The sequence below is a fragment of the Oratosquilla oratoria genome, chromosome 8 (genome assembly GCF_046742065.1).
Source record: "Oratosquilla oratoria isolate Oo_2021 chromosome 8, ASM4674206v1, whole genome shotgun sequence".
In the NCBI taxonomy this organism is placed as follows: domain Eukaryota; kingdom Metazoa; phylum Arthropoda; class Malacostraca; order Stomatopoda; family Squillidae; genus Oratosquilla; species Oratosquilla oratoria.
The window spans coordinates 50,615,789-50,640,716 of NC_134784.1; the positions used below are offsets into that span (position 1 = coordinate 50,615,789).

The window sequence follows — 24,928 nt, forward strand, 5'->3', positions numbered from 1 at the left end:
TATTCGGTCTGGTACGTTTATATACTATACAATGTTTCCGGCGGAACCCTTCGTTGTGCCACTTTTATCTTGCGAACAGTGTTTCCGGCGGTACCATGTGTTGTGACGCTTTCTTCTCGCGAGTCAGCGCCGGAAGTCTGCTCCTGCAGCCTGTATGTGTATGCGTGTGAGCGTGCTAACTCTGTAGCGTATCTATGCAGCTACACCGCCACAATCCCACTGACACATGAATCACACGCGCTTGCTCACACGCTCAATTGCATCGACATACAGTACAGTTGTTATGTGCCACCATTATCCTCGCTAACAAACGAAATTTCTCTAAGGCTCACCGTGACCTCCCGTGACCTCTTAAAATTGGCCACGTGGCCCCTGAAAAAATCACATGGCCCCCGTTGAGAAACATTGCTATCATTCAGTTTCGGTTGATGACTAGTGATGTCACTATGCTTAGAGCACGTCAATGTAGCGAAGTGAATATTATTAACCTTAATCAATCCTTCCACTGTTTCACAAATAAGCTTAATTTGACTGAAGACAGGAAATTTTATCAAATGGAGCCAAAAAGAATAAAGAAGTGGTAAGAAAAAGTTTGCTATATTCAACAATATTGAAGTTTTATCAAATGAACAGTCTCAGATATACAAAACACACCATTTCATCATTGAATTGTATGCGAATGATACTCAGACTCATTCTGCGGATATCAAAATTAATTATACATATGAAAAATTGCGATAAATCATGACGGATATAATGCATTGAATAAATGTTCAGAAACTTAGGATAAGTGAAGACGACAGTCGACTACATAGAGTTTGGACGAAGAGTAAATCTAAAGAAAGCCGGTGAATTTGAAAATATATGAATATATACGACTAAAGTGAATCTAGTAATATTAATGGGAATTTTGGAAATAATAACAGACAACAATTTAGATGCGAATATATATTGAATATAGTAAAAGTGTACAGTTATTATTTAGGATTTATCTTTTAAACTTTATAAGAAAATAGATGAAATAAGCTACAGCAAAAGTGTTGATACATAATTATCAATTTTCTAAATTCAGTATTCTATAAACTACAAATAATATATTAAGGGAACTAGAAATTATATAAAACGAAGATGCTAGAGTTATGATAAGAAAAAGTCGATATGATAGAATTAACATTTGTATTAACATCTCTTCACTGACAGTCAATAAAGCAAAAATCAGAATCTGAGAAAGGTGTTTCAAAAGTAGACTGAATTAATTTGAATCCATCACAAACGTTAAAGTGAGAAATTCACCAAATAAACAATAAATGTTTGAATCACAGTCCAATGAAATGATAGTGGATAGATATTTGAAAATTGTGCATCAATAATACTTAATGTAATGCCATTTGATTTCAGGTACCACAGAAAATGAACAATTAAAAATAATCTAAAAAGATTCCTTTTCAAGAGATGTTATGATCTAGAACTGGAAATTGTGAATGATGTATACAAAATGCAAAACAATATAGTAAAATTGGGACAAAGGCACCCTCCTTCAAGCATTTTAAATATGCTTGAAGGAGGGTGGCAACAGAACTCCATAAATAAGAAAAGTAAGGGCAGTACCCTGGGATAACGCCAACCCCCTTTTGGTCTGGACCGAAGCAGAGTTAATCATATGAGAAACCGACAGAAAGATGAGGAAATATCTAGACACGACATAAACAGACGACCTAATGAATGACAAAATCAAACAAATACTAATTAATCAAATAGAGGGGATAACCACGTGACTTCTCACAAAAATTCGCCTAAGTATCAGTAGACTTCTACTCGTTGACTGATTTCACCTACATTACGTTATGCATACTTTAAATCATTAGTGCCTGTTTTCAGGTTCGGCTTGTTCAAACCCGCATATCGACATCCGTGTTCCCAAACCAGTTTGCTTAACTACTCGACCATTTCTACATTCACACCTCTACGTACTCTTCCTACAGCAAACCTCGTTCTCATAATCCTGTAAGACACAGGAGCCTTATGTCAACACAGTAGCGTGCCTATACGTTAGTACGATCACACGCTCCAAAGCCACGTACTCGTCCATTCCCATGCTAATAGGCTTTCTGTCACATGGCCGCACAATTGTGTGCTAGTCTTTCGAGACGCTTCCATGCCACTCTGGCACGACAAGAAACCATCAACACCCCACCCATCACCTAATCACAACGATTAAACTTCTTTTTTGTTATTTCTTCTATGCATTCTATTTCTAAATTAATAAAAATATATTCATAGCGATTGATTAACACTTACAACTTTCTCCTACTCTGCATTTCTTTACATGGTGGTCTTGTAGGATGGACGCCAGGAGGATCATCTTCCTGTTAAGTGGAATTCACACGAGCAGTATTGCAGCACCAAGTTCTCGTTTTATCGGCAGCTATTTTCCTCTTTGCTGGACTCGTTGTTCACACGATACTAGAGTTTATCCCTGCGTTCGGCAGCGTACTTTCCCGCCAGTCTCGTACTTGCTAGTGCTTACAAACACCACATGTGACCAACATGGAGAGCCACGTACCACCACCTAACCCAATCTAACGAAACTAAACCTAACAATGCTAATCTAACCCAACCATCTAACCTTGCTTCCTCCCAAAGAGGGATATGGTGAGCCAGGTACCACCACCTAACCTAACCTAACCTAACCTAACTTAACCAAACTAACTTAATCTAACCAAACCTAACCTAACCTAACCAAACCTTGCTTCCCCCCAAAAGACAGATAACATATAAATAAATTATGGTTTAGAATACTAAGAATGAGAAGCTGTATCTGATAAGGATAAGAAAAGACATGTTAAGACTGATGAAAGAGTAAAAAAATACCATAACACAAGCATTATCAGATTTGATGTGATTCAAACTAGAATACATCAGAAAGGAGCAATTTTGTATCCAAGAAGGTATATCCCCCCCCCCCAAAAAAAAAGTACTCTAAATTTAATTGTACATTCGTTGGACACTTGACTCACTAAAGGTCTTGGTACATAAGCATTTATTAGTAGACTCTGATATTTGTATCTACCCTGTTTCATGGTTCAAATCATTTGGCATATTCAGCAACTGTATTTGCCTTATTTGTAGTGGTCATCAGTTTAAGCCTCTGTCATAATGTACATTAATGTGATTTACATAAAGTAAGGCCACATAAAAAATTATCGTCCCCATCTGACCGAGGAAAACGGCTCGACTCGATTTTTTTTTTTCTCTCAGAAACGCCACCCCCCCAAAAAAAAAAAAATAATAAACGAGAAAAAAAACGCGAGCAGTTCAGACCTCCTCATTTCAAAATTTGAGCTTATCGAATTTCGAGCCTTCCGAACGTATCCGAGTGCACCTCAGTACTATTCGGTGCAGTGCATGATTGGCTGACTTGGTGAAAGTGCTGGAATGTTTGGTTTACGATATTTTTTATATTTTTATTGTAACTAGCATGCCCTCTTATGCCCCTGGTATGGAATGAGCATTGCCATCGACACGTCCCTTTCTTAACTTTATGCAGAATTCTCTGACGGAAAGTTTGACAACGAGCCACTGTAGGAATCATGCAGGCGATCATTTGTCAAAGTTCTATTTGTTGCTTTTGTATGTTTCTTGTACATGTTCCAACAAATGAAAAAAAAAAAAACTCATCCCAGAGGCAAGGATGATATCCATTTTTTTTTTTTCCGGTCTAATGATAATTATTTTCTAAGGTTTGTTATGTCACCAGCGAGTGTATGTTAATCAATGTTCTGTTGTTAACTTTTTTTAATCGAAATGCTATTTCGAGTCAGTTGGAGCCTGGTCTACAGCATTATTCCTGAGGTGTGTCAAGCAATTTACCAAGTGCTGAAACAACCTACCTAAATATTATCGCAAGCAATGACTCATTTCTCTTTAATCTTCTCAAGTCCCCTGCCCATTTACCTCCCACACCACCCCCATCCATGTATATAATGAACAGCCATGGCGACATGACATCCTTGACGCAACCCCACACTTGCCTCAAAGCACTCGCTTTCTTTAATTCCAGTTCTAACACAGGTTCTACTACTCTCTTAAAACTCTTGACGTGGGTACTTACTTAAATGTAGTATACAGGAAAGAGCAACGCTTATTAGGTCCCATCTCCTACTATCCAATTTATCTTACCTAGTTTGAAGTTCGTGTACACATCAAACTTAATCTATATCTTTGATTTTCAATTATCATATCTACATTTGAACTCGTGGATCGTTCCAGCTTGAGTTATATCACCTTCTAAACTATTCCAGGTATCTATGCATCTATATGGAAAACTGCATTTCTTTACATCCTTTAGACATGTAGGAGGGTGGAGATAAGAGGTTCTGTGAACCCAAATTTCAACTATTATTACAAGGGACAAGGAAATAAAAATACAAGTTTATTAACTAATTTTACCTTAACTGAATACATGGATGTAGTACTAGGCAACATTCTAAAGATTACAAAATGCTCAAAGACTTTGAAAACTCAAAAGTTTGAATACAGAGTACCATTATTACTTGGTAAGTTTTTTTGGCATTATCAGAAATTATGTTTTTCTTTGGAGCCCTTAAATATTTGATATGCACTCTGCATGATAGCAAAACCAACTTGTACCTGCAGCTGTGGAGATACTACATTTATTGCACTTTCTGCCACTGCCGAAGTGTTCTTGATGATTGAAGAGGTCGGTGATGAATGTGTAATCATCTGTAATGCAACATCCAAAGTCAAGGTAAATGTGGGTAAAAGTAAGATGATGAGATATACAAGGGTAGAGGGTGTCAGTGAGTTGGAAGCAAATCTAAAAGGAGACAGGCTGGAGGAAGTGAATAGGTTTAGGTATTTGGGGTCACATATCGCAGGAAAGGGAGGAGTAGAGGTGGAGGTAAACTGGAGACTGAGAGAAGCAAATAAATACCTTGGGGGATTAAAGAGTGTTATGAGAAATAGGCAACTGGGAATAGATGCAAGGAGTAGATTGTATAATTGGGTGATTGTGCCGACGTCATTGTATGGAGCAGAGACATGGAATTTAAGAGAGCAGAGAAGAAAAGTTTAAATGTGTTTGAGATGAAATATCTGAGAAGTATGTTAGATGTTACTAGGTTGGATAGAGTGAGAAACGAGGAGGTGAAGAGGAGAGCGGGAGTGGAAAAGGAGATGGCAGATATGGCTGATTAAAGATTATTGGGATGGTTTGGACACATGGAAAGAATGAATGATGAAACATTACTAAAAGAGGTGTGGAGAGTGGAGAAGAAGGGAGCGAACCAAGGATGAGGTGGATGGAGTGAAGGGGGCACTGAGCAAGAGGGGAATGTCTGCTGAGCAAGGAAGGGAGAAGGTAGAAGATAAGGATGAAGAGAGAATGTACAAGGATGATACTGTTATGCAAGGGAGGGATGGAGAATGGGGCTAGGGTACTTATGTGTAAATAATATTTTAACGCAGTACGAAGGGATTTCTCCTCGTCTTCTCTTTTTCTGCATGAGGGGACGGAAAGGGGGGGGGTCACCGATTAAGTGAAGCGACCTCGCTGTGGATGTACTGTGTCTTGCTGTATTGTGTTTGACCCAGAGCAATTAGCAGATGTAGGGATCGCCAGTCATTCATGAGGAGCTGAGATGGAAGGGGTAAAGGGGGTGGTGGAGGGAATTAAAATGGGTGGGAATAGCAACGTGCCTCTGACTTGGCTACCTCCCTTATAAAGGGGAAAAGGCTCTCAATATATAAATAGAGAGATATGTGCATAACCTCACATTTACCTGTGTCGAATATCATTAGCCACTTTTCAGAACATTGCTGTAGTTAATCTAAATCATCTTGGACATGGAAATGCCTATTGTAAGCTTTAGGATCTTTTGCAGTCTTCTTCATTCTTATGTTATGTTCTAATGATTGGTGACTGGCCTCGCACTTAATTGGATGTCATGACTTCATATGGATGGTGAAGAGATACCAACTAAAAGATATTTATGCTGAGTGTGACATCGCGTTATCCACTGACAGAACAGGATATGCTGGTGTTGGGAGCTACTTTGGTATTTCCAAAACGAATGCCTCATAGATGTTTTGAACTTACGAGAATGTCGTCTACGTCTACGTCTACGTCTACGTCTACGTCGTCGTCGTCGGTCACCGTCGGTCGGTCGGTCGGTCGTCGTCGTCGTTGTCGTAGTCGTCGTCGTTGTCGTCGTCGTCGTCCTCGTCGTCATCATCATCATTATTATTTTAGGGGTTATAAAGAAGTTTATTCATTCATCTTTTGTGTTATAATATTATTTTGATCATTGAAATGCAAATGAAAATTACAAATACAATTTCTCAGGCACATGGTATTCTTCTAGTACATCTGAGTAAAGTCAACTATCATGAGTGAGGCTAAATTCCGTACCAAATAAGATAACATATGAACATAATAATGGAGGAGACCATTAGGTCTATACTAGTCAGCTCCATGTCCCTTACCACCTGTCACCCTAATCCATAGTTATCTTAAAACAACCAATTGTTTCAGCCCTCGGTTATTCAGTCTATTCCACTCGTTCACCCCTCTATTGGTAAACCAGTTCTTGACTGTTCCTTATCAATATTTACCAATTTAAGCTCATTGTTATAAGTCCTGCTCTGGTGCCTTTAGAAATTCACCATGGTGACAAAGGCTTTAAACTAATCTGTTTCAACATTTTCACTAAAAAGACACCCTTTCAGTTTTTTATTCTTGCATCAATCAAAATAAAACCCGAAATGCATGTCAATGACCGCAGAGAGTTAATACATATGATGAAATTTTACTCAGTGGCAGCAACTTTTCCATCCATAGCCCCTTGAAATCATGTTCCAAGGTAAACAAAATTGCCTGGTGTTATCCAGAAGAAAATATCTAAAGGCGTTGTGAAGTTGTGTTGTTGAAAAGCGACAACGACCCCGACTGGCTTCTATTCACACACCTACACAGATATTCTCAGGATCATCTGAAACGTTATCCACTCCAGTGCGACAATTTGTTTTATTATTTTTTGTTGTTCTCAATGCCAGGGGGTCTCATATATCTCAGCAGCAGAACTGGTGCACGAGAGTATCTATTGAATAAAACACCGTTTTACACCGACCTTTTAGTGAATAAAACCATCAGGAACAAGAAATTATAGTGACATTACAAATTGAAAACTATATATATATTTAGCGCTCACTACTTGGTTAATAAGTCTATTCCATTCATTGACCACCGTATTAGTAACTTAGTTCTTGCCTATTTCTTTCTTAAATCTAAAATTGTCCTATTTATATCCATTACTATGAGTCCTGCTCTGTCGTTTTAATATGATGACCTTATATGTGTCACCCTTGTTAAAGTATTTGATGCACTTGAACACCTCTGTTAGATAACCCCGCACTGTGTTTTTCTAGAGTGTAAGTTTGGGTGCCTAAGCCTTTATATATATATATATATATATATATATATATATATATATATATATATATATATATATATATATATATATATATTCTTTTTTTCTTTTTTTTCAGAAATCACCGGGAAATTGAAAACACAGATACCGAATTCGATTTCATCTATTAAGACATATTCAAAGGTACAGAAAAGCAATACAGTAATATATATATATATATATATATATATATATATATATATATATATATATATATATATATACATAAGAAGACAGAGGATATTCGGAAAAGTCCCATGTCACAAATTATCACACACAATCTTGTCAATAATGAAATTTTATTATTGACAAAATCGTATGTGATAATTTGAAACATGGGACCTTTCCGAATATCCTCTGTCTTCTTATGTATATATTGTTTTTTCTGTATTGCTTTTCTGTACCTTTGAAAATGTCTTAATAGACGAAAACGTTCGGTATCTGTTTTTTTTTTTTTTTCCCGGTGGTTTCTGCAAAAATAGTTGTCACGTGTGTTTTGTGATTTCTTTGCAAGTATATATATAAATATATATATATATATATATATAAAACATCAAGTCCACCAATTACATTATCCATTGCAGATTATTTCTAATACTGTTGTTGTTGTTGTTGTTGTTGTTGTTGTTGTTGTTGTTGTTGTTGTTGTTGTTGTTGTTGTTGTTGTTGTTGTTGTTGTTGTTGTTGTTGTTGTTGTTGTTGTTGTTTTGGGTGGTGAGGGGGGAGGGGGTTGTAGAGTCAGAAAATTTTATTTAGTTAATGACCACCGGGTTGAAAAGGGCCTCGATCGATCTTGTCAGTCTGTATTCCAACCTAAAACTTAACATAAGCATTCGACGTTACCCTGAACCAAGTTAACGACGTATGCCACATTGAGCTCATCTGTTGTAACTAACCAGAGCGACCCACTCTTAGTGACTGCACGTCAACATGATAATGGCGTCGGGGGGTTGTCAGCACTGGAGTCACGTTACCCATTTTTGGCAGCTGGTTTGTCATCGGAGATGCAGCTTGTCACCATGCCTGTGTGACAGGACCTACGTCGTTGCCCGTACTAAATGTGTGGGATGCACAGAGTGAAGGAGGAATCGTGTTACGCGGCAGAAAAGAAACGTCAAGCATGTGGTATTTAAGGGTCGCCGCTAAAGAGCTTTAGTCTACTTAGGAGTAATGAGACCCTGTTTCTTTATGGTTATGGGAATGCTGTATTTGTTTCTACCAATGAAATAAGGTGGTTAGGCTTTAACGAACAACTAAGGATAATTGCAAATAAACCTTTAACAAAGATGGTGAATTTCATTGACTTTGGTTAGAAAAAATATATTACAATTTTCTAAAATAGGAAGTGACCACGAAATGAAAAGAACTTGACTTCTCTTGAACCCTGATAGTCCAGTGTCCATAATTCAAGTAAAAAGAAAAATGAATAAATAAATAAGTAAATAAATCGTTTGAGATTTCTCGGAAGAAAATTAAAGTATTTCACTATTCTCAATAGTAACATCTCTCCGAAATTTAGGCTGCTCTCAGATGAATCAAAGTCTTGTGTTAACCAATCAAAATTGCTTCAACTCTATAAATAAAAGAAAAAGTACGATTCTATTACAGTGTGCTTGCAAGTGTTTGCGTGCGTGCGTGCGTGCGTGCGTGTTTGTGTGTATGTATATATGTGTGTATGTGCGTGTGATTCACCATGGTCTTGGATCACGTGTTGAACTCGTGATTGACAGTTCTTAACCTCCCGGATGAGAGCTCAGAGCTCGTAACACCGATCTATGGGTAAATCTGTGACCTTACACGCGCACACACACCCAACTCCCTCACGAGTGTTGGAGTAACAACCCAAAGTGTAGTGATACCGAAATTAATTCAGCCTTCGGCAGGATTCGATCTCGGACCACAGTAGTGGAAGACGAGAACTCTAACCACCGCGCCACAAGGTTGTGTGTGTGTACGTGTGTGTGTGTTTACGTGTGTGTGTGTGTGTGTGCGTGCGCGTGCGTGTGCGTGTGCAAGTGTGTGTGTGTGTGTGTGTGTGTGTGTGTGTGTGTGTGTGTGTGTGTGTGTGTGTGTGTGTGTGTGTGTGTGTGTGTGTGTGTGTGTGTGTGTGTGTGTGCGCGCGCTCATGTTTGAGTGTAAATTATAGTGATAATACTTTTATTGAGTTAATAGTGATACGGTAATACACTGGCCTTATACAGTTTGTGTTAATTTTAGGACCATCCCAATACTCTTTCATCAACCCTATCTCCCAACTCCCTTTCCACCCCTGTTCTCCTCCTCACCTCCTCATTTCTCACTATCTAGCTTAGTAACCCCTATCACACTCCTCAGGCATTTCATCTCAAACACATTCAAACTCCTCCTCTCTTCCTCTTTTATGTTCCATGTTTCTGCCCCGTACAGTGCTGTTGGCACATCACTCCTTCATACAATCTCCTCTTAGCATCAATTCCCAAATGTCTATTTCTCATTACACTTTTTAATCCCCCAAGGCATTTACTCGCTTCTCTCACTTTACATTCTACCTCCACTTCCACTCCTCCCTTTTCTGCCACATTCGCACCCAAATATCTAAAACTATCCACTTCCTCCCGTCTGTCTCCCTTAATACTTACTTCCAATCTGCTGCCGCTTTCCTCTCTTGTACATCTCATCATCTTACTTTTACCCACATTTATCTTCAACTTCTTATTTCACACACCTTCCCAAACTCTGTCACTAACTTCCTCAATCCCTCCTCTGATCCTGCTACAAGCATATTGTCATCAGCAAACAACAACTGGCTTATCTTCCACTTTTTTCCATTTTCTTTAACCATCTCCAATGCCTGACCGACTACCCTTGCATTCACCTCTCGCACCACTTCATCCATATACAAATTGAATAGACAGGGTGACATAACACATCCCTGACGAAGTCCCACCTTTACCTCAAACCACTCACTTTCTCCATTTCTAATCCGAACACAAGCTCTACTACTCTCGTAAAAACTCTTGACTATTCTTAACAGCTTTCCTACTATCCTCCAACATTAATAGAAAAAAGTGGTAAATGTCCACCAAAGGTTGAAAAAAGAACATAGTCATATTATCGAATAAACACTTTTACTATGTTCTTTTAACCTTTGGTGAACATTGATAAAAAAAAAAAAAAAGTGGTAAATGTCCACCAAAGTTTATAAGAACATAGTCAAATTGTTTATTCGATAACATATAAAGGCTGTGACCTAGTTTATATTGGGCAGACAAGGGAGGGATTTGGATACTAGCACAATTGAACACAAACGGTCTATTAAGTATGAACAAGAAAGCTTAGCGGTGTTCCAACATGTTAAACAATTTAACCATTGTTTAGATTGGGACAAAGCTGAGCTCATTTATAGTTCTAAATGTGAGTTCAGGAGAAAAATGGTTGGATAAACTATTATTGAATATCAACCAAATATGAATACTTCTAAGGGGCAATGGTCCCCGGACATAATTTCAGGACTTTTCATCACCAGTTTAGTCAAAAGACATTTGCCTACTGACCCCACATACTGAATAAGTCGAGAGTAGGGGCCCCTCCCAATGTTCCCTTATTCTTGTTAAGGATGCTACTTAAGATACACTCACTTCTATATATTTTGTATCTATTGAAGAGGATTGTAGTTTCCAATCGAAATATATAAAATCCCTGTCTCCAGTCTTTTTTGCTCCATCTGTGTTTTTCACGTGGGATATATATATATATATTATATATATATATATATATATATATATATACATGTATATATGTATACATACACACACATACACATATACGTACACACATATATAAGGTATATACATATATATATATATATATATAAATATATATATACATATATATATACTTACATATTTCAATATATATATATATATAATATATATATTATATATATATATATATATATGTATATATATATATATAGACGGAGTGATTGGGAAGTATGGAGTTCCAGGTAAGGGTCGTAGTGAAGAATTGATGGTGATATGTCTTGAGAGAGAGTTGATGATAGCAAATATAGTGTTTAGGAAGAAAGTCAAGCACAAGTACACACTGGAGAGGGTGGTGGATGGAAGGGTGGCAGAGAGAGCGTTAATGGACTATATAGTGGTGACCACGAGTATGGTAGGAAGAGTTAAGGATGTACATGTTATAAGGGGAGAGAGTGGGGGAATACCAGATCATTTTCTGGTGGAAGGTAAATTGAGAGTAGAGGATAGATGGAGAAAGAGGAAAAAGGCAGAAGGTAGGGAGGTACTTAGAGTGAGCTACTTAAATGAAAAAGAAAAGGAGAATGAGTATAAGAAGGATAGAGTAGAACTAAGAGTGGAGGAAGAATGGGGATGGTTCAAGGAGGGAGTCATAAGTTGTGCAAAGATGGTGTGTGGAACAAGGAGGGTGGGAGGAAATAGAAGGAGGGGTAGTGAATGGTGGGATGAGGAAGCAAATAAGGGTGTAGAAGAGAAGAAGCAGGCATTCATAGATTGGCTACAAATTAGGAAGAGGGAATCGTATGACAGGTACAAAGTAAAGAGAAGGGAAGTTAATCATAAGCTAAAGGAAACAAAGAGGAGAGCAGATGTAAAATGGGTTAAGAGTATGGCAGAAAATTTTGAAAGTAATAAAAATATGTTTTGGATAGAAATTAAAAGAGGAAGAGGAGGCGAATCAAGTAGAGAAGAAAAGGTGAAAGGTGCAGATGGAGAGATGATAATGGAAGAGAAGGCAGTGAGAGGAAGGTGGGCAGAGTTGCTAAATATGAAGGATAGGGAGGGAAAGGTAGTTGCAGTGGGAAGCGCTACGAAAATGAGAGTGATGAGTGAGGAAAATGGAGGAGAAATGGGGAAAGATGAAGTGAAAGCAGCTGTTAAGATGATGAGAGTAGTTAAGGCACCTGAGTTGGGTGGATGCCATGCAGAATGTCTGAAGAAAGGAGGTAGTTATGGTGAACTGGCTGGTGAGGTTATTTAATGTTTGTTTAAGAGATGTTAAAGTGCCAGACGACTGGAGTGCCTGTATAGTTCCGCTTTATAAGGGAAAGGGGGACAAATGTGATTGTAGTAGTTACAGAGGGATAAGCTTCTTAAGTGTAGTTGGGAAGACTTATGGGAGGGTCTTGATTGAGAGGATTAGGAGAGGAACAGAGGGAGTAATTGGTGAGGAACAGTATGGTTTTAGGACAGGTGGGGGTTGTGTAGATCAGATTTTTGTGGTAAGACAGATATATGAGAAAGGTATAGGAAAAGGCAAGGATGTTTTTTGGGCTTTTATGGATCTGGAAAAAGCTTACGACAGGGTAGACAGGATGGCACTGTGGGAGGTACTGCAGATATACGGGATAGGAGAAAAGCTTTAAGAGCAGTCAAGAGTTTTTACAAGAGTAGTAGAGCTTGTGTTAGGATTAGAAATGGAGAGAGTGAATGGTTTGAGGTAAAAATGGGACTTCGTCAGGGATGTGTTATGTCGCCCTGGCTGCTCAATCTATACATAGATGGAGTGGTGCGAGAGGTGAATGCAAGGGTAGTGGGTCAGGGGTTGGAGATGGTTAAAGAAAATGGAGAAAAGTGGGAGATAAGCCAGTTGTTATTTGCTGACGACACTGCGCTTGTAGCAGGATCAGAGGAGGGATTGAGGAAGTTAGTGACAGAGATTGAAAAGGTGTGTGAAAGAAGGAAGCTGAAGATATATGTGGGCAAAAGTAAGATGATGAGATGTACAAGGGGAGAGAGTGACAGCAGGCTGGAAGTGAGCATTAAGGATGAGAGACTGGAGGAAGTGGATAGTTTTAGATACTTGGGCGTGAATGTGGCAGGAAAGGTAGGGGTGGGGGTGGAGGTAAGATGTCGATTGAGAGAAGCGAGTAAATGCCTTGGGGGTTTAAAAAGTGTAATGAGAAATAGACATCTGGGAATGGATGCTAAGAGATTATATAAAGGAGTGACTGTGCCAACAGCACTGTATGGAGCAGAAACATGGAACATAAAAGAGGAAGAGTGAAGGAGTTTCAATGTGTTTGAGATGAAATGTCTGAGAAGTATGATAGGGTTTACTAGGCTAGAGTGAGAAATGAGGTGAGAAGGAGAACAGGGGTGGAAAGGTAACTGGGAGATAGGGTTGATGAAAGAGTATTAGGATGGTTTGGACACATGGAAAGAATGAGTGAAGAAAGATTAGTAAAAGAGGTGTGGAAGGCAGAGGTAGGAGTGAATATGAGGGGGCGTCCTCGGATGACATGGATGAATGGGGTGGAAGGGGTATTATAAAAGAGAGGAATGTCTGTTGACGAGGGACGGGAGAGGACAGAAGATAGGGGTGAATGGAGAAGGGTTGTGTATGGATGATGCTGTGATTCATTAGGGGGAGTGGGTGGGGGAGGGGGGGGTGAGGAAGTATGTATGAGAAAAAATTTGACGCAGCCCGAAGGGATTTCTCCCCGTCTTCTCCTTTCCTGCATGGGGGAACGGAGAGGGGGGGGGGGCGCCGAATTTATGAAGCGGCCTTGCTTTGGATGTGCTGTGTCTTGCGACGTTGCTTCTGACCCAGGGCAGTGGACAGGATGCAGGGATGACCCGTCATCCAGGAGGTGCCAAGATAAAAGGGAGGGAAGAAGGTGGAGGGGAGTGGAATATGTAGGGAATGGAATGGGTGGAAGTGGTTTCTATGCCTTTTTCTTTTTGGGCACCCCCCGTGTAAGGGGGGAAAAGACGGAGGACGGAAGACAGAGGAACGGGCGGTGGGGTAGTATGTGTGAGTAAATTTTGACGCAGCCCGAAGGGATTTCTCCCCGTCCTTTCCTTATATGCAAGGGGGGACGGAGAGGGGGGGTCGCCGATTAAATGAAGCGGCCTTGCTGTGGATGTGCTGTGTCTTGCGGCACTGCTTCTGACCCGGGGCGGTGGGCAGGGTGCAGGGGTGGCCCGTCATCCGGGAGGTGCTCGGATGAGAGGGAGGGTGGGAGGGGTGTGGAGTGTATTTGGGGATGAAATGGGTGGGAGTGTTTTTGTGCCTTTCCCTTTTTGGCTACCACCCTTGAAAGGGGGAGAAAGCCTTGGTATATGTATGTATGTATATGTATGTATGTGTATATATCGTGCGCGGACAATTGCCACTGGGTAAATTGCCACCGGGAATATTGCCACTGGGAAAATTGCCCACGTAGGAATATTGCTACCCGGAATATTGTCACTATGAAATATAACTGAGACGCTACAACCTTATTTACTTATGTCCCAAACTTTTATTATCTGTGTGTCACTCAAGATTTCCCTTTTTATTACGGTTTTGAAAACTGTTTACCTCTTAAAGTTGTTAGATAGTTTTTCCAACAATTGTTATTTAGGAAATTGCTAATTACCAATTTAGGTAACAACTGACTTTTTGTATAGGTTAAACGAGTTGACAACGTTCAAATATTCAACTAACAATTTAGTATTTCCGCTAAACTTCAGCCCATAATGGTGTCGATCATTAAGAGTGAAAGTGGAAATAATATGCTCGTTGATGAGCAACAATTTATGTATCATAAACATGGGACAAACAAGGACAGTACAGTCATATACTGGGTGTGTAGCCAACGGAAAAAGAGACACCTGCAGAGGCTAGACTGCATACAAAACGTCGGACGAAGACTTTGAAGTTTTGAAACATGTAAACGAACACACGCACTCATCAACGAAAGATCAAGTAGATGCTAAAGTTGCACATGAAACTTTAAAAGAAAACGTGAAAACGTCTCACCAAGCAAGTCGTGTCCTGGTATCTCAAGCTACAGCGTCTCTCGATGAAGCTGTTGTATCTCAAATGCCCAATACACAAGTAACATAAGTAGAAATATCGGTTAGTGGAGACAAAACCTCTCAAATTTTCCTTCCGTACCAAGTGGAAGGACAGGGTATGCAATACCACTAGAATTTACAATCATAGATGGCGGAAAAACTTTCCTTCAATATGATTCAGGTATTGATGATCAGGATCGCATATTGATATTTGCATCTGATGCTGGGCTACAAGATTTGAAATACTTTAAGAACTGGGCAATTGACGGTACATTTAAAGTTGCTCCGGAATTTTATTATCAATTGTTAACCATTCATGTGCAGCAAGGTAAATTGAGCATCCCGCGTGTCTTTGCTCTTTTACCTAACAAGACAGAACTAACATATAGAAGACTTTTTGAAAAGGTGAGTGAGCTTTTAAGTAGTGAAGAGCCCGAAAATATAACAATTGATTTTGAAAGGGCCTGTTTCAATGGAATAATGGCTGTTTTCCCTAATGTTTCCCTTAATGGGTGTTTCTTCCATTTATCACAATCACTGTATAGAAAAATAGTTGAGCTGGGTTTTAAACAAGAATACCACAACAACAACGAATTTTCTTTTAGAATGCAACATTTTTCAGCCCTTGCTTTTGTGCCAAGCCATGCAAGATGTTATTTGGGTTTTCGAAGAACTATCGGACGATGATGCGATACCACAGGAATTTCTTGCCTATTGAGAGACGAACACGGAATAACAGACGAAGAGCTACACCCACGTTTCTGATCTGTTTCGAACGTCTACAGCCGCGGAGTAAATTCTTTACCACGTACAAATAGCAACGTGGAGGCGTGTCATGATGTGCTCAATAAATCAGTAAGTAACGCCCACCCCAACACCTGGAGACTAATTGACCCAAAGGTGAGGAACGCTTAGCAACATTTAAGCGAATTCATTTAGAGCGAGGTGATTCACTTCCAGATAAGAAAAAGTACAAAGATGTTAATGCCAGAATAAAGAATATTGTCCTAAACTACATTACCTATCATGATAAAAGGAAGTATCTACGTTCCATTGCTTATAACATGCATGTTTTTTAATAATAAACCAATTTTGTTCTCTCTTATGTATTCTTTATGATCTAAATGTTTAAAATACTTGTAATAAAATCGTGTTTTTATTTGTTTTTTCTTTTTCCTCTATATTTTTTCAAGTCACTTTTATTAAAGAAATTGATTATCTAGCAATATTAATAGGTAAACAGTTTTTAAAACTAAAATAAAAAGGGTTAAAAATCTTGAGTGATAAACTGATAGTAAAAGTCTCGAATATAAGTAAATATAAAAAATCATAATGGCAATATTCCGGGTAGCAATATTCCTACGTGGGCAATTTTCCCAGTGGCAATATTCCCGGTGGCAATTTACCCAGTGGCAATTTTCCCAGTGGCAATATTCCTAGCGCCGTATATATATATACATATATATTTACATATATATACTTATACACACACACATACATATATATATATATATATATATATATGTGTGTGTGTGTGTGTGTGTGTGTGTGTGTGTGTGGGTGTGTGTGTGTGTGTGTGTGTGTGTGTGTGTGTGTGTGTGTGTAAACGTAGGAAACACCGGGCTCCAGCTTTTTTCGTACATATATATGCAATATATATATATATATATATATATGCGTGTGTGTGTGTGTGTGTGTGTGTGTGTGTGTGTGTGTGTGTGTGTATGTGTGTGTGTGTGTATGTGTGTGTGTGTGTTTGGGTGTGTGTGTGTGTAAGATAACCACAGGAGAAGAGAAACTTATAGACAGTAAGTTGTAAGAGGTTGGTAGATGAAAGTAGTAGACAAGTAGGTAGAGGGATAGGTGGCAAGAAATTCATTTTTTACGAGTTTTGAAAACAATAACTGCGACGGAGTTGCAGAGTTGCAAAATCTCGCTCACCGTTTAAAGTTTGTAAACACCAGTTAGGGTATTGATATTGGCGCTGATGTGACGAAATGTCAACACTAAGGCACTCCACTTCGTGATCAAAATTGCTTGCGTAAGCAGTATTGTTTGAGACAGTGTAATAGTCTTTCTGATTGGAGAAAAGGGTGGAGGAGGAAAAAAATTATTAGTACACGGAAGAAAAGTCACGCCCTTAAGGGGAAGCACTTATTTGTAACGGTCAAAGTTATTGGATGAATTAAGTAGTGACGTCGGAGCAGACTTGGCTTCGTGAGTGGATTGGGGATCCCAGGTGGGAGTCCTCTTGTGTACTTAATCAAAATAAGTTGTAGAAGTAGTGAAGAAACTGAAGAAAACAATTAATTTGTTTTAAGTATCCTACGAGCAGCTTATATTAAGTGGTAATTGAAAAAGTAGGCATGGGGCCTACAGATGAGTGACTTACATTATTACAATGATGAAAAGAAAGTGAAGGAAAGTTGAAAGTGAAGGAAAAAATAAAATATCATAGAAGGAACAGTTAACAGAATTAAAACCAGTAATTAAGGAGAGAAGGGAACTGAAAGTGATGGTGGTAACAGAGCTAAAAGTGGTGACAGCGAGGGACGAACCTCCTCCGAAGTAATTACAAGACTGGTGCGTGACAAGACTGAGTGCAAAAGTGAACGGGTACACCAATCTACAGTGCACAAAACCACAACCAACGCGTATGTTAAATCCAAAGGACGACAAGACGAGGAACGAGGGGTCATCAATACTACGAGTGAACGAGGTACAGCGATCTACAAGGCGATCTACAAGGTGATCTACAAGGCAGGGGATGAGCCACTACAAGTAACAGTGAACAAGGTCTGACGAGAGACGACGAGGTTGACGCACGTAAGGAAGACTACGTGGAGGCAGTCAAGTCAAATCGACTTTAGAAACACTGAAGGTATGAATAACACTAACGTATTGAGACACGAGGTTTATACCTCAAATATTAATATTCCCAAATTCACAGTTGATGAAAACACCTTAGGGGTTAATAGATTCCTTAGTCTAGTAGATAACTTAATTGTAAACAAAAATATAACAGATGAAAAAAGGAAAATAGAAATTTTACAAGAGAATGTGTATCCTGAGAAGGGTAGAGCTAGGTTTATCATAAACTTCCAGCAAATGAAAGATATCAACAAGTAGGATTACAAAAAAAAATCATTAAACATTTGATGTCAAAGTGTGATCAGGAACCTATCAGGTCTTTGGTTAGAATTATCAAAAGTTAAAACAAGTGAATCAGACACATAATACTTAGCAAGATTAGGTAGATGGTCAAAAGACATGAATTCTATCTTGAAAGATTCAGATTGGATAGAAAGATCTAGTGACAAAATGAAATTTTCTCAAGTAATAAAATTAATCACCTTTGGCTTATTAACAAAAACTCAGATAACTTAACGGCAGAAAAGCTTTACAAAGATCTCAAGGCAACTATGAATTTAGGGGAGGTAGATTATCGTCTTCAAGGGTACAATGAAACAAAAATCATAAATCCATATATGATGACAGTGGGACAACAGAAAGAAACTAGGAACTCTAGGAGTGATTATAGAAAAAGAGAATTTGGACATAGAGTTAGAAGCTCGTCAAAGGATGCTAGAATTGTATATTATAATTGTAATACTTGGGGGCATAAAGTACAAGACTGTTATTACGGAACTATTTGTAGAAATTGCAAATATGAGGGTCATGATGAAAATCGTTGTAGAAACCCACCTTTCTGTATGTATCATCAAAGGATAGGACATAGAACACATGAATGTAGAAATTTTCGTATGCACCCCGAAACAAGAGAAAAACTCCCAGACACAGAATAAACCAATGCTACAGAACTCCCCGTACATGTACATATAGACAGTATTGTGTTAGGATAAGAGTGATAGAATGATGAAAGAAAACTCCAACATCAAAGCTAGCTATAAACTGACAATTACAATTGGAAGGACTTCTGTAGGACCTCTCATTGCTGGTTGAGTGTTCAATAAACCTATTCAAAAATCTATTGATACAGAATCTGTAGTTAATCTAGTATAGTTTTAAACCAGTTGAAACCAGGAGTGAAAATCTTGGAGCCAATCCATTATTCGTTGCAAGGAGTAACTGGAAATCAGTTAAAAACAATAGTTAAGTTTGAACTAGAAGTCATCTTGTATACAAATGAACATTTGCACATTTCAGTGATAGTTGTAGAAGAATCTGTTTCTTCCAGGAGATTTATTGATAGGATTTGCAACCATGAGAAAAAAGAACATGGTCATAAGTCCTGCTGACTTAGGGATCTTAGTGAAATTACAGTTGATCCCATTTCTAAATCAACCAGACTTAAGACCAGTGACAGGAATCAAAGAATCCCTAGGAATAGATAGGAAAGATAACATTTATATTTTAGATAACAAAGCTGAGCGGTCCAGACCAACAGAAAGTAAAGTCACATAAAGTGAACCCAACTCAGATGTTCAAGAAATCCCAGAAATTACTAATTCGTCAACTACAAATGAAGCCTTGCAAATTGTGGATGGTGACGTAATAAAGTCGACATTATTACACTCCAGAGCAATTAACAAAGTTGAAGTGCAGTTGAAAAGAGTCAATGTAGACTAAAATTTTAACCATTCCAGAATCAATTAGATTAAAAGGTTTGAAATTGGATTCGGGGATTTATAAGTAAAATAAGAATATGGTAGAAATATTAATGATTAATACTTTGAATAAAGACATAGTTTTAAGAAAAGGTACACAAATAGGATGTTTTCAGGTGTGTACAAAACCCATTAAAATTTTAAATGCGAGTACTGAGGAGGTGAAATTACCAATTTCATCAATCTGTTCACTTCAGGAAGAAACAGAGTTGGGAAAGAAATACAAGAATCAACTAGAACCTACTAGTTGCCCTGAGTTGGATGAAAGCTTAATTGCTTTGCTCGTGAAGCACAATAAAGCAATTCCTTTGCCGGGGGACGCCTTTGGCAAAACAACTGTTTTAAAACACCAGATCAAATTAAAACCAGGGACTCAACCTATCTATATTCCTGCCTACAGAGTTCCTCATTCTAAATTAGCCATTGTAGATAAACTGATCACTGAAATGTTATCGCAGGATATTATTGAACATAGTAAAAGCTATTAGAACTTACCTCTGATTCTGGTGCCAAAATCAGATGGTACTATGCGCCCAGTTATTGATTATAGGGAATTGAATAAACACACAATAGAAAAACAATTGTAAGTGGGAAAGATATTTCTGGAGCCCAGTAAATCAATTGATAGTACCACAAACTCTTGTTAAAGAGATATTGAAGTTACTTCATGATAGTGATTATAGTTCACATCATCATTCATACATATACCAAGGCTTTTTCCCCCTTACAAGGGAGGTAGCCAAAAAGGGAAAGGCATAAAATAATTTCCACCCATTCCATCCCTGAATACACTCCACACCTCTCCACCCTCCCTCTTATCTTAGCACCTCCTGGATGACGGGCCATCCCCGTACCTTGTCCACTGCCCTGGGTCAGAAGCAGTGTCGCAAGACACAGCACATCCACTGCAAGGCCGCTTCATTAAATCGGCGACCCCCCCTCTCCGTCCCCCATTGCATAAAATGAGAGGACGGGGAGAAATCCCTTCGGGCTGCGTCAAATTTTGCTCGCACATACTACCTCACCCCACATCCACCCGCCCATTCCACCTCATGCAATCACATCATCATCCATATACAACCATTCTCCATTCACCCCTGTCTTCTGTCCTCTCCCGTCCTTCCTCAACAGACATTCCCCTCTTCCCCAAAGCCCTTTTCACCCCATCCATCCACCTCATCCTAGGACGTCCCCTCATGTTCACTCCCTCCACATCTGCCTTCCATACTTCTTTTACTAGTCTTTCTTCACTCATTCTTTCCATGTGTCCAAACCATCCTAATATTCTTTCATCAACCCTACCTCCCAGCTCCCTTTCCACCCCTGTTCTCCTCCTCACCTCATTTCTCACTCTATCTAGCCTAGTAACCCCCATCATACTTCAGACACCTCATCTCAAACACATTCAAACTCCTTCTCTCTTCTTCTCCTATGTTCCATGTTTCTGCACCATACAGTGCTGTTGGCACAATCACTCCTTCATACAGTCTTCTCTTAGCATCCATTCCCTAATGTCTATTCCTCATAAAACTTATAGACAAGCATAACTTAAATACTTTTGGCCAGGTATGAATATAGAAAAATGTTTAAAATGTGCTATGTTGAAAGGAAATACACCAAAACCTGCTCCTATGTTAACATATCCCATTCCACAGGAACCTTGGGAAAGAGTTTGCATACATTGGAGTTACCTATGTCTGAGAGTGGATATAAATATGTATTTGTTGCCTTTGATTGTTTTTCAAGATTTTGTATTTTACAACCCATTCCAAATAAGAAAGCTGAAACAATTGTTTCAGTAATATATGATCAGATAATGTGGAATTTCACTACACCTAAAATCTTAGCTTCAGATAATGGGACTGAATTTAATAAAATCTTGGAAGAATTATGTAGATTATTTTGAATTCACAAAGTCAACATTTTAGTGAATCATCCTCAGAGAAATGGAGTTGTAGAGAGGTTAAATAAGAAAATTATTACATGTCTTAGAAGTATGATAAGTCCTCATAGTATAACTTAGGATACTTGGATTCCTTGTGTTAAATGTACTCTGAACAACCAAATTAACATAGCAACAGGTGAAACACCTCGTTTTATTATTTTTGAGGGAGACAAAACTCTTCCATATGAAATATTGATGGCAGAGCAGAAACCTTTGTATAATATAGATGATTATATCTCAAATAGGATAAATACATTTCAAATTATTCACCATATGCAAGAGTATACACATGAGATAAAAAAGCAACAACACAAAATATCACATAAACTAGAATTGAAAATAGGATAGTCATGGTCAAACTACATTTACCCTATAATAAACTCAGGTTCATATAGGGTAATTGATTCTGCAGGTGGAAATAAATACAAGATCTTACACTTAGAAACTAGGGAAGTATCGATAAGTCATTTAGATGATATGAAGGTTAGGATACAATTTGATGATGAAAATGCCTTTGAAACTAAGTGTATCATTTTTAAAGAAACACTAAACCCAGAAGAGTATAGGGAATATGTTAATATCATACGGGAATTGAATATTAATCTTGATATATTTTACAGATAATTTGCTATTGATAAAATGTATGTACTTGTGACTACTGGAACTTGGTATCAAGCAGAGATACTACTTTGGTCAGGCGTAAAGACCTTGGACCTGCTGTGTGTCAGACTCGGAATCTTGCAAATACATAAGGACAATTCCCATAAGTACTGAACAATTCTATTTTGTGAAGCACTGAAAATTCTTATGCAGTGTGTCCTAGAAAAAGTGAAATATATGTGTGTGAAACAAAAAATTTAAATTCAGCAAGAGACCCTTACAATACTATGCTGTGTATATAATTTTCATAACATATTGCCTATCTCAGCATCATTGAAAAGATGAAACCATTCTTCATTGAAATTTAATGTTCTTAATCAAAGTAGTGAGTTTTGCAAATCTATTAAACATTACATTATACCTGTGTTGCAAATTAACTTGGATTTATATTTTGTTGTTTCTGACAAGTTTGCTATTCAACATTTTTTTGATTGATTTGTTTTCTTTGATGCTATTGACATTAACCCATTAAATCCCAAGTTTTTTTGGTCAGGAATTTCCACGGTTTTCTGTAATCTAAGTAATGTGAAGGGTTATGGGAGACAATATATAGTGGTTTTAATGCTTTATTTCCTGCAGTAAGCTTATAAGAAGCTGTCCTCAAATGAGGACACTGGGATAATATAATAGCTTTGTATAGTGATAATCTGTTAGCAAAGGATACTATAAAGAAAAACATATTCTTCTCTTTTTGTGTGTTTAATGCTGAAAACTTGTAAAAATAAATCTGATATTCTAAAAAGACATATAAAGTAATCCAATACAAATAAACTGAATCATGAAAGCCAATATATCATTTTGCATTCACTTTTTGTGACAAGGGGCAAAACATTCTAAACAGAGTGTTACATTGCATTTAGCACAATATGGTCTTCGTTTCTTGGAGCAAGGTTTCCTTTGGCACCGTCTTTGTTGTTCCCGTTTTGCAACAACATGGTCCTTTCCGTCATACCGAACATCAGCGAGTTTCGTAGATGGGCTTGGTGCGTTACTTTTTCTCCCCAGTTTTCTGCCTGATCTCCCAACTTCAAATAAGGCACACATACTGCTCTTTTGAAGCTTACTAAGTCAAGGTGTTCCTTTCCTTGATGTAGGAATTTATGGATGATCCACGCATTTACAATCATCATGTCTAATACACGTGTGAAGAGCGGCCAATACCACTTCTTTCCCCGTAGAGAAGTTGCGTATTTCCCAGTCAACCAGTCATGGTGATCTACACCTCCCATATAAGCATTGTAGCTGTTCAGAACATTATCATCCTTCTTAGAACTCTTGCCACAATACAAGTCAAAATTATAGCAGTAACCTGAGGCTCCACATACAGCCCAGAATTTGTACCCAAATCTGATGGGTTTACCTCTCATAAACTGCTTCAATGAATTGCGCCCATAGTACTTCACCACCATTTCATCTACAGATATGAATTCCTCAAATATGCTAAACTGCTGAAATGACTCTTTGGCTAGTGACAATAGAGACCTAATTTTGAACCCTTGGGATCTTCATTATTGCAAAAATGTATAAGACTTTTCACAAACTGATAACGATTTCTTGACATTGGCCTTTGAATGATTGGGACCCCGAGATCTTCCTCACTTGACCAGTAATCTCTCTCAGAAGGAACTTTGTGATATCCAGAAAATAGTAATATTCCAATGAATGTTTTCAACTCATGAACACTGAATGTAAAATCACACATTTTTATATATGAACTTGCATAGCGAACTGTCTCTTTGACAATGTGCTCATAGATGCCGGGAGTCATAAGTTTCTCAAACAGTTCCTTTTGTGATAAAGTATCTAGATTATCTTTCATTTTCTGCAAACAATCCCTGTGATGTTTGGAACGCCCTTTGACCTTCTGTATTCAGGAGTTTTGTGTATCCATACGGGTTCATAGTCGCAAAATTTGCGTTTTTTTCTGGAAGATGTAGCGGCTTTAGCTTTATTTTCAGCATGTTCTTCTATTGGCACTCTATCCACATGAACTTCTAAGGTACCAGGCACATCTTGAACAGATATCTCACCCATTTCATCTTCAGCTATATCCTCCTCATCAGTCAGTTCATCTACATCCAGTGGTACAATAATCACATCAGCTCTTTCAGCTGTATCTTCCTCTTCATCCTCATCAAACAATAATTCAAGGGCTCTCTCAACTGTGAGTGCAGAACGTTGTCTCTTCACCATCTGTGATGAAACAGAATAATATACATAAGTTTATAAAAGAGAATAATCATAATAAAATAAAATAAAATAAATTTATTCTGTATTTTTTTTTTTTATTCTTAAATTTTGGCCTGTATTGGCCATGTGAAGGGAAACAGATCCCTTGCACATTGACACTACTATTATACAGTAACTATATAACTACTATAACTAAATAGTTGCGCTATTATA

At 38.2% G+C, this 24,928-nt stretch overlaps 1 protein-coding gene across 1 annotated transcript in view; it reads right to left on the reverse strand.

Moving 5' to 3' along the window:
• Positions 1-4,454: 4,454 nt before the first annotated feature.
• LOC143027380 (uncharacterized) overlaps positions 4,455-24,928 on the reverse strand; it is a 26,130-nt gene continuing 5,656 nt past the window's right edge. The window contains exon 3 of the mRNA XM_076188663.1: positions 4,455-4,743. Within this exon, the coding sequence (XP_076044778.1) occupies positions 4,576-4,743 (168 nt within the window). The 3' untranslated portion in view covers positions 4,455-4,575. The remainder of the gene's footprint in view (positions 4,744-24,928) is intronic.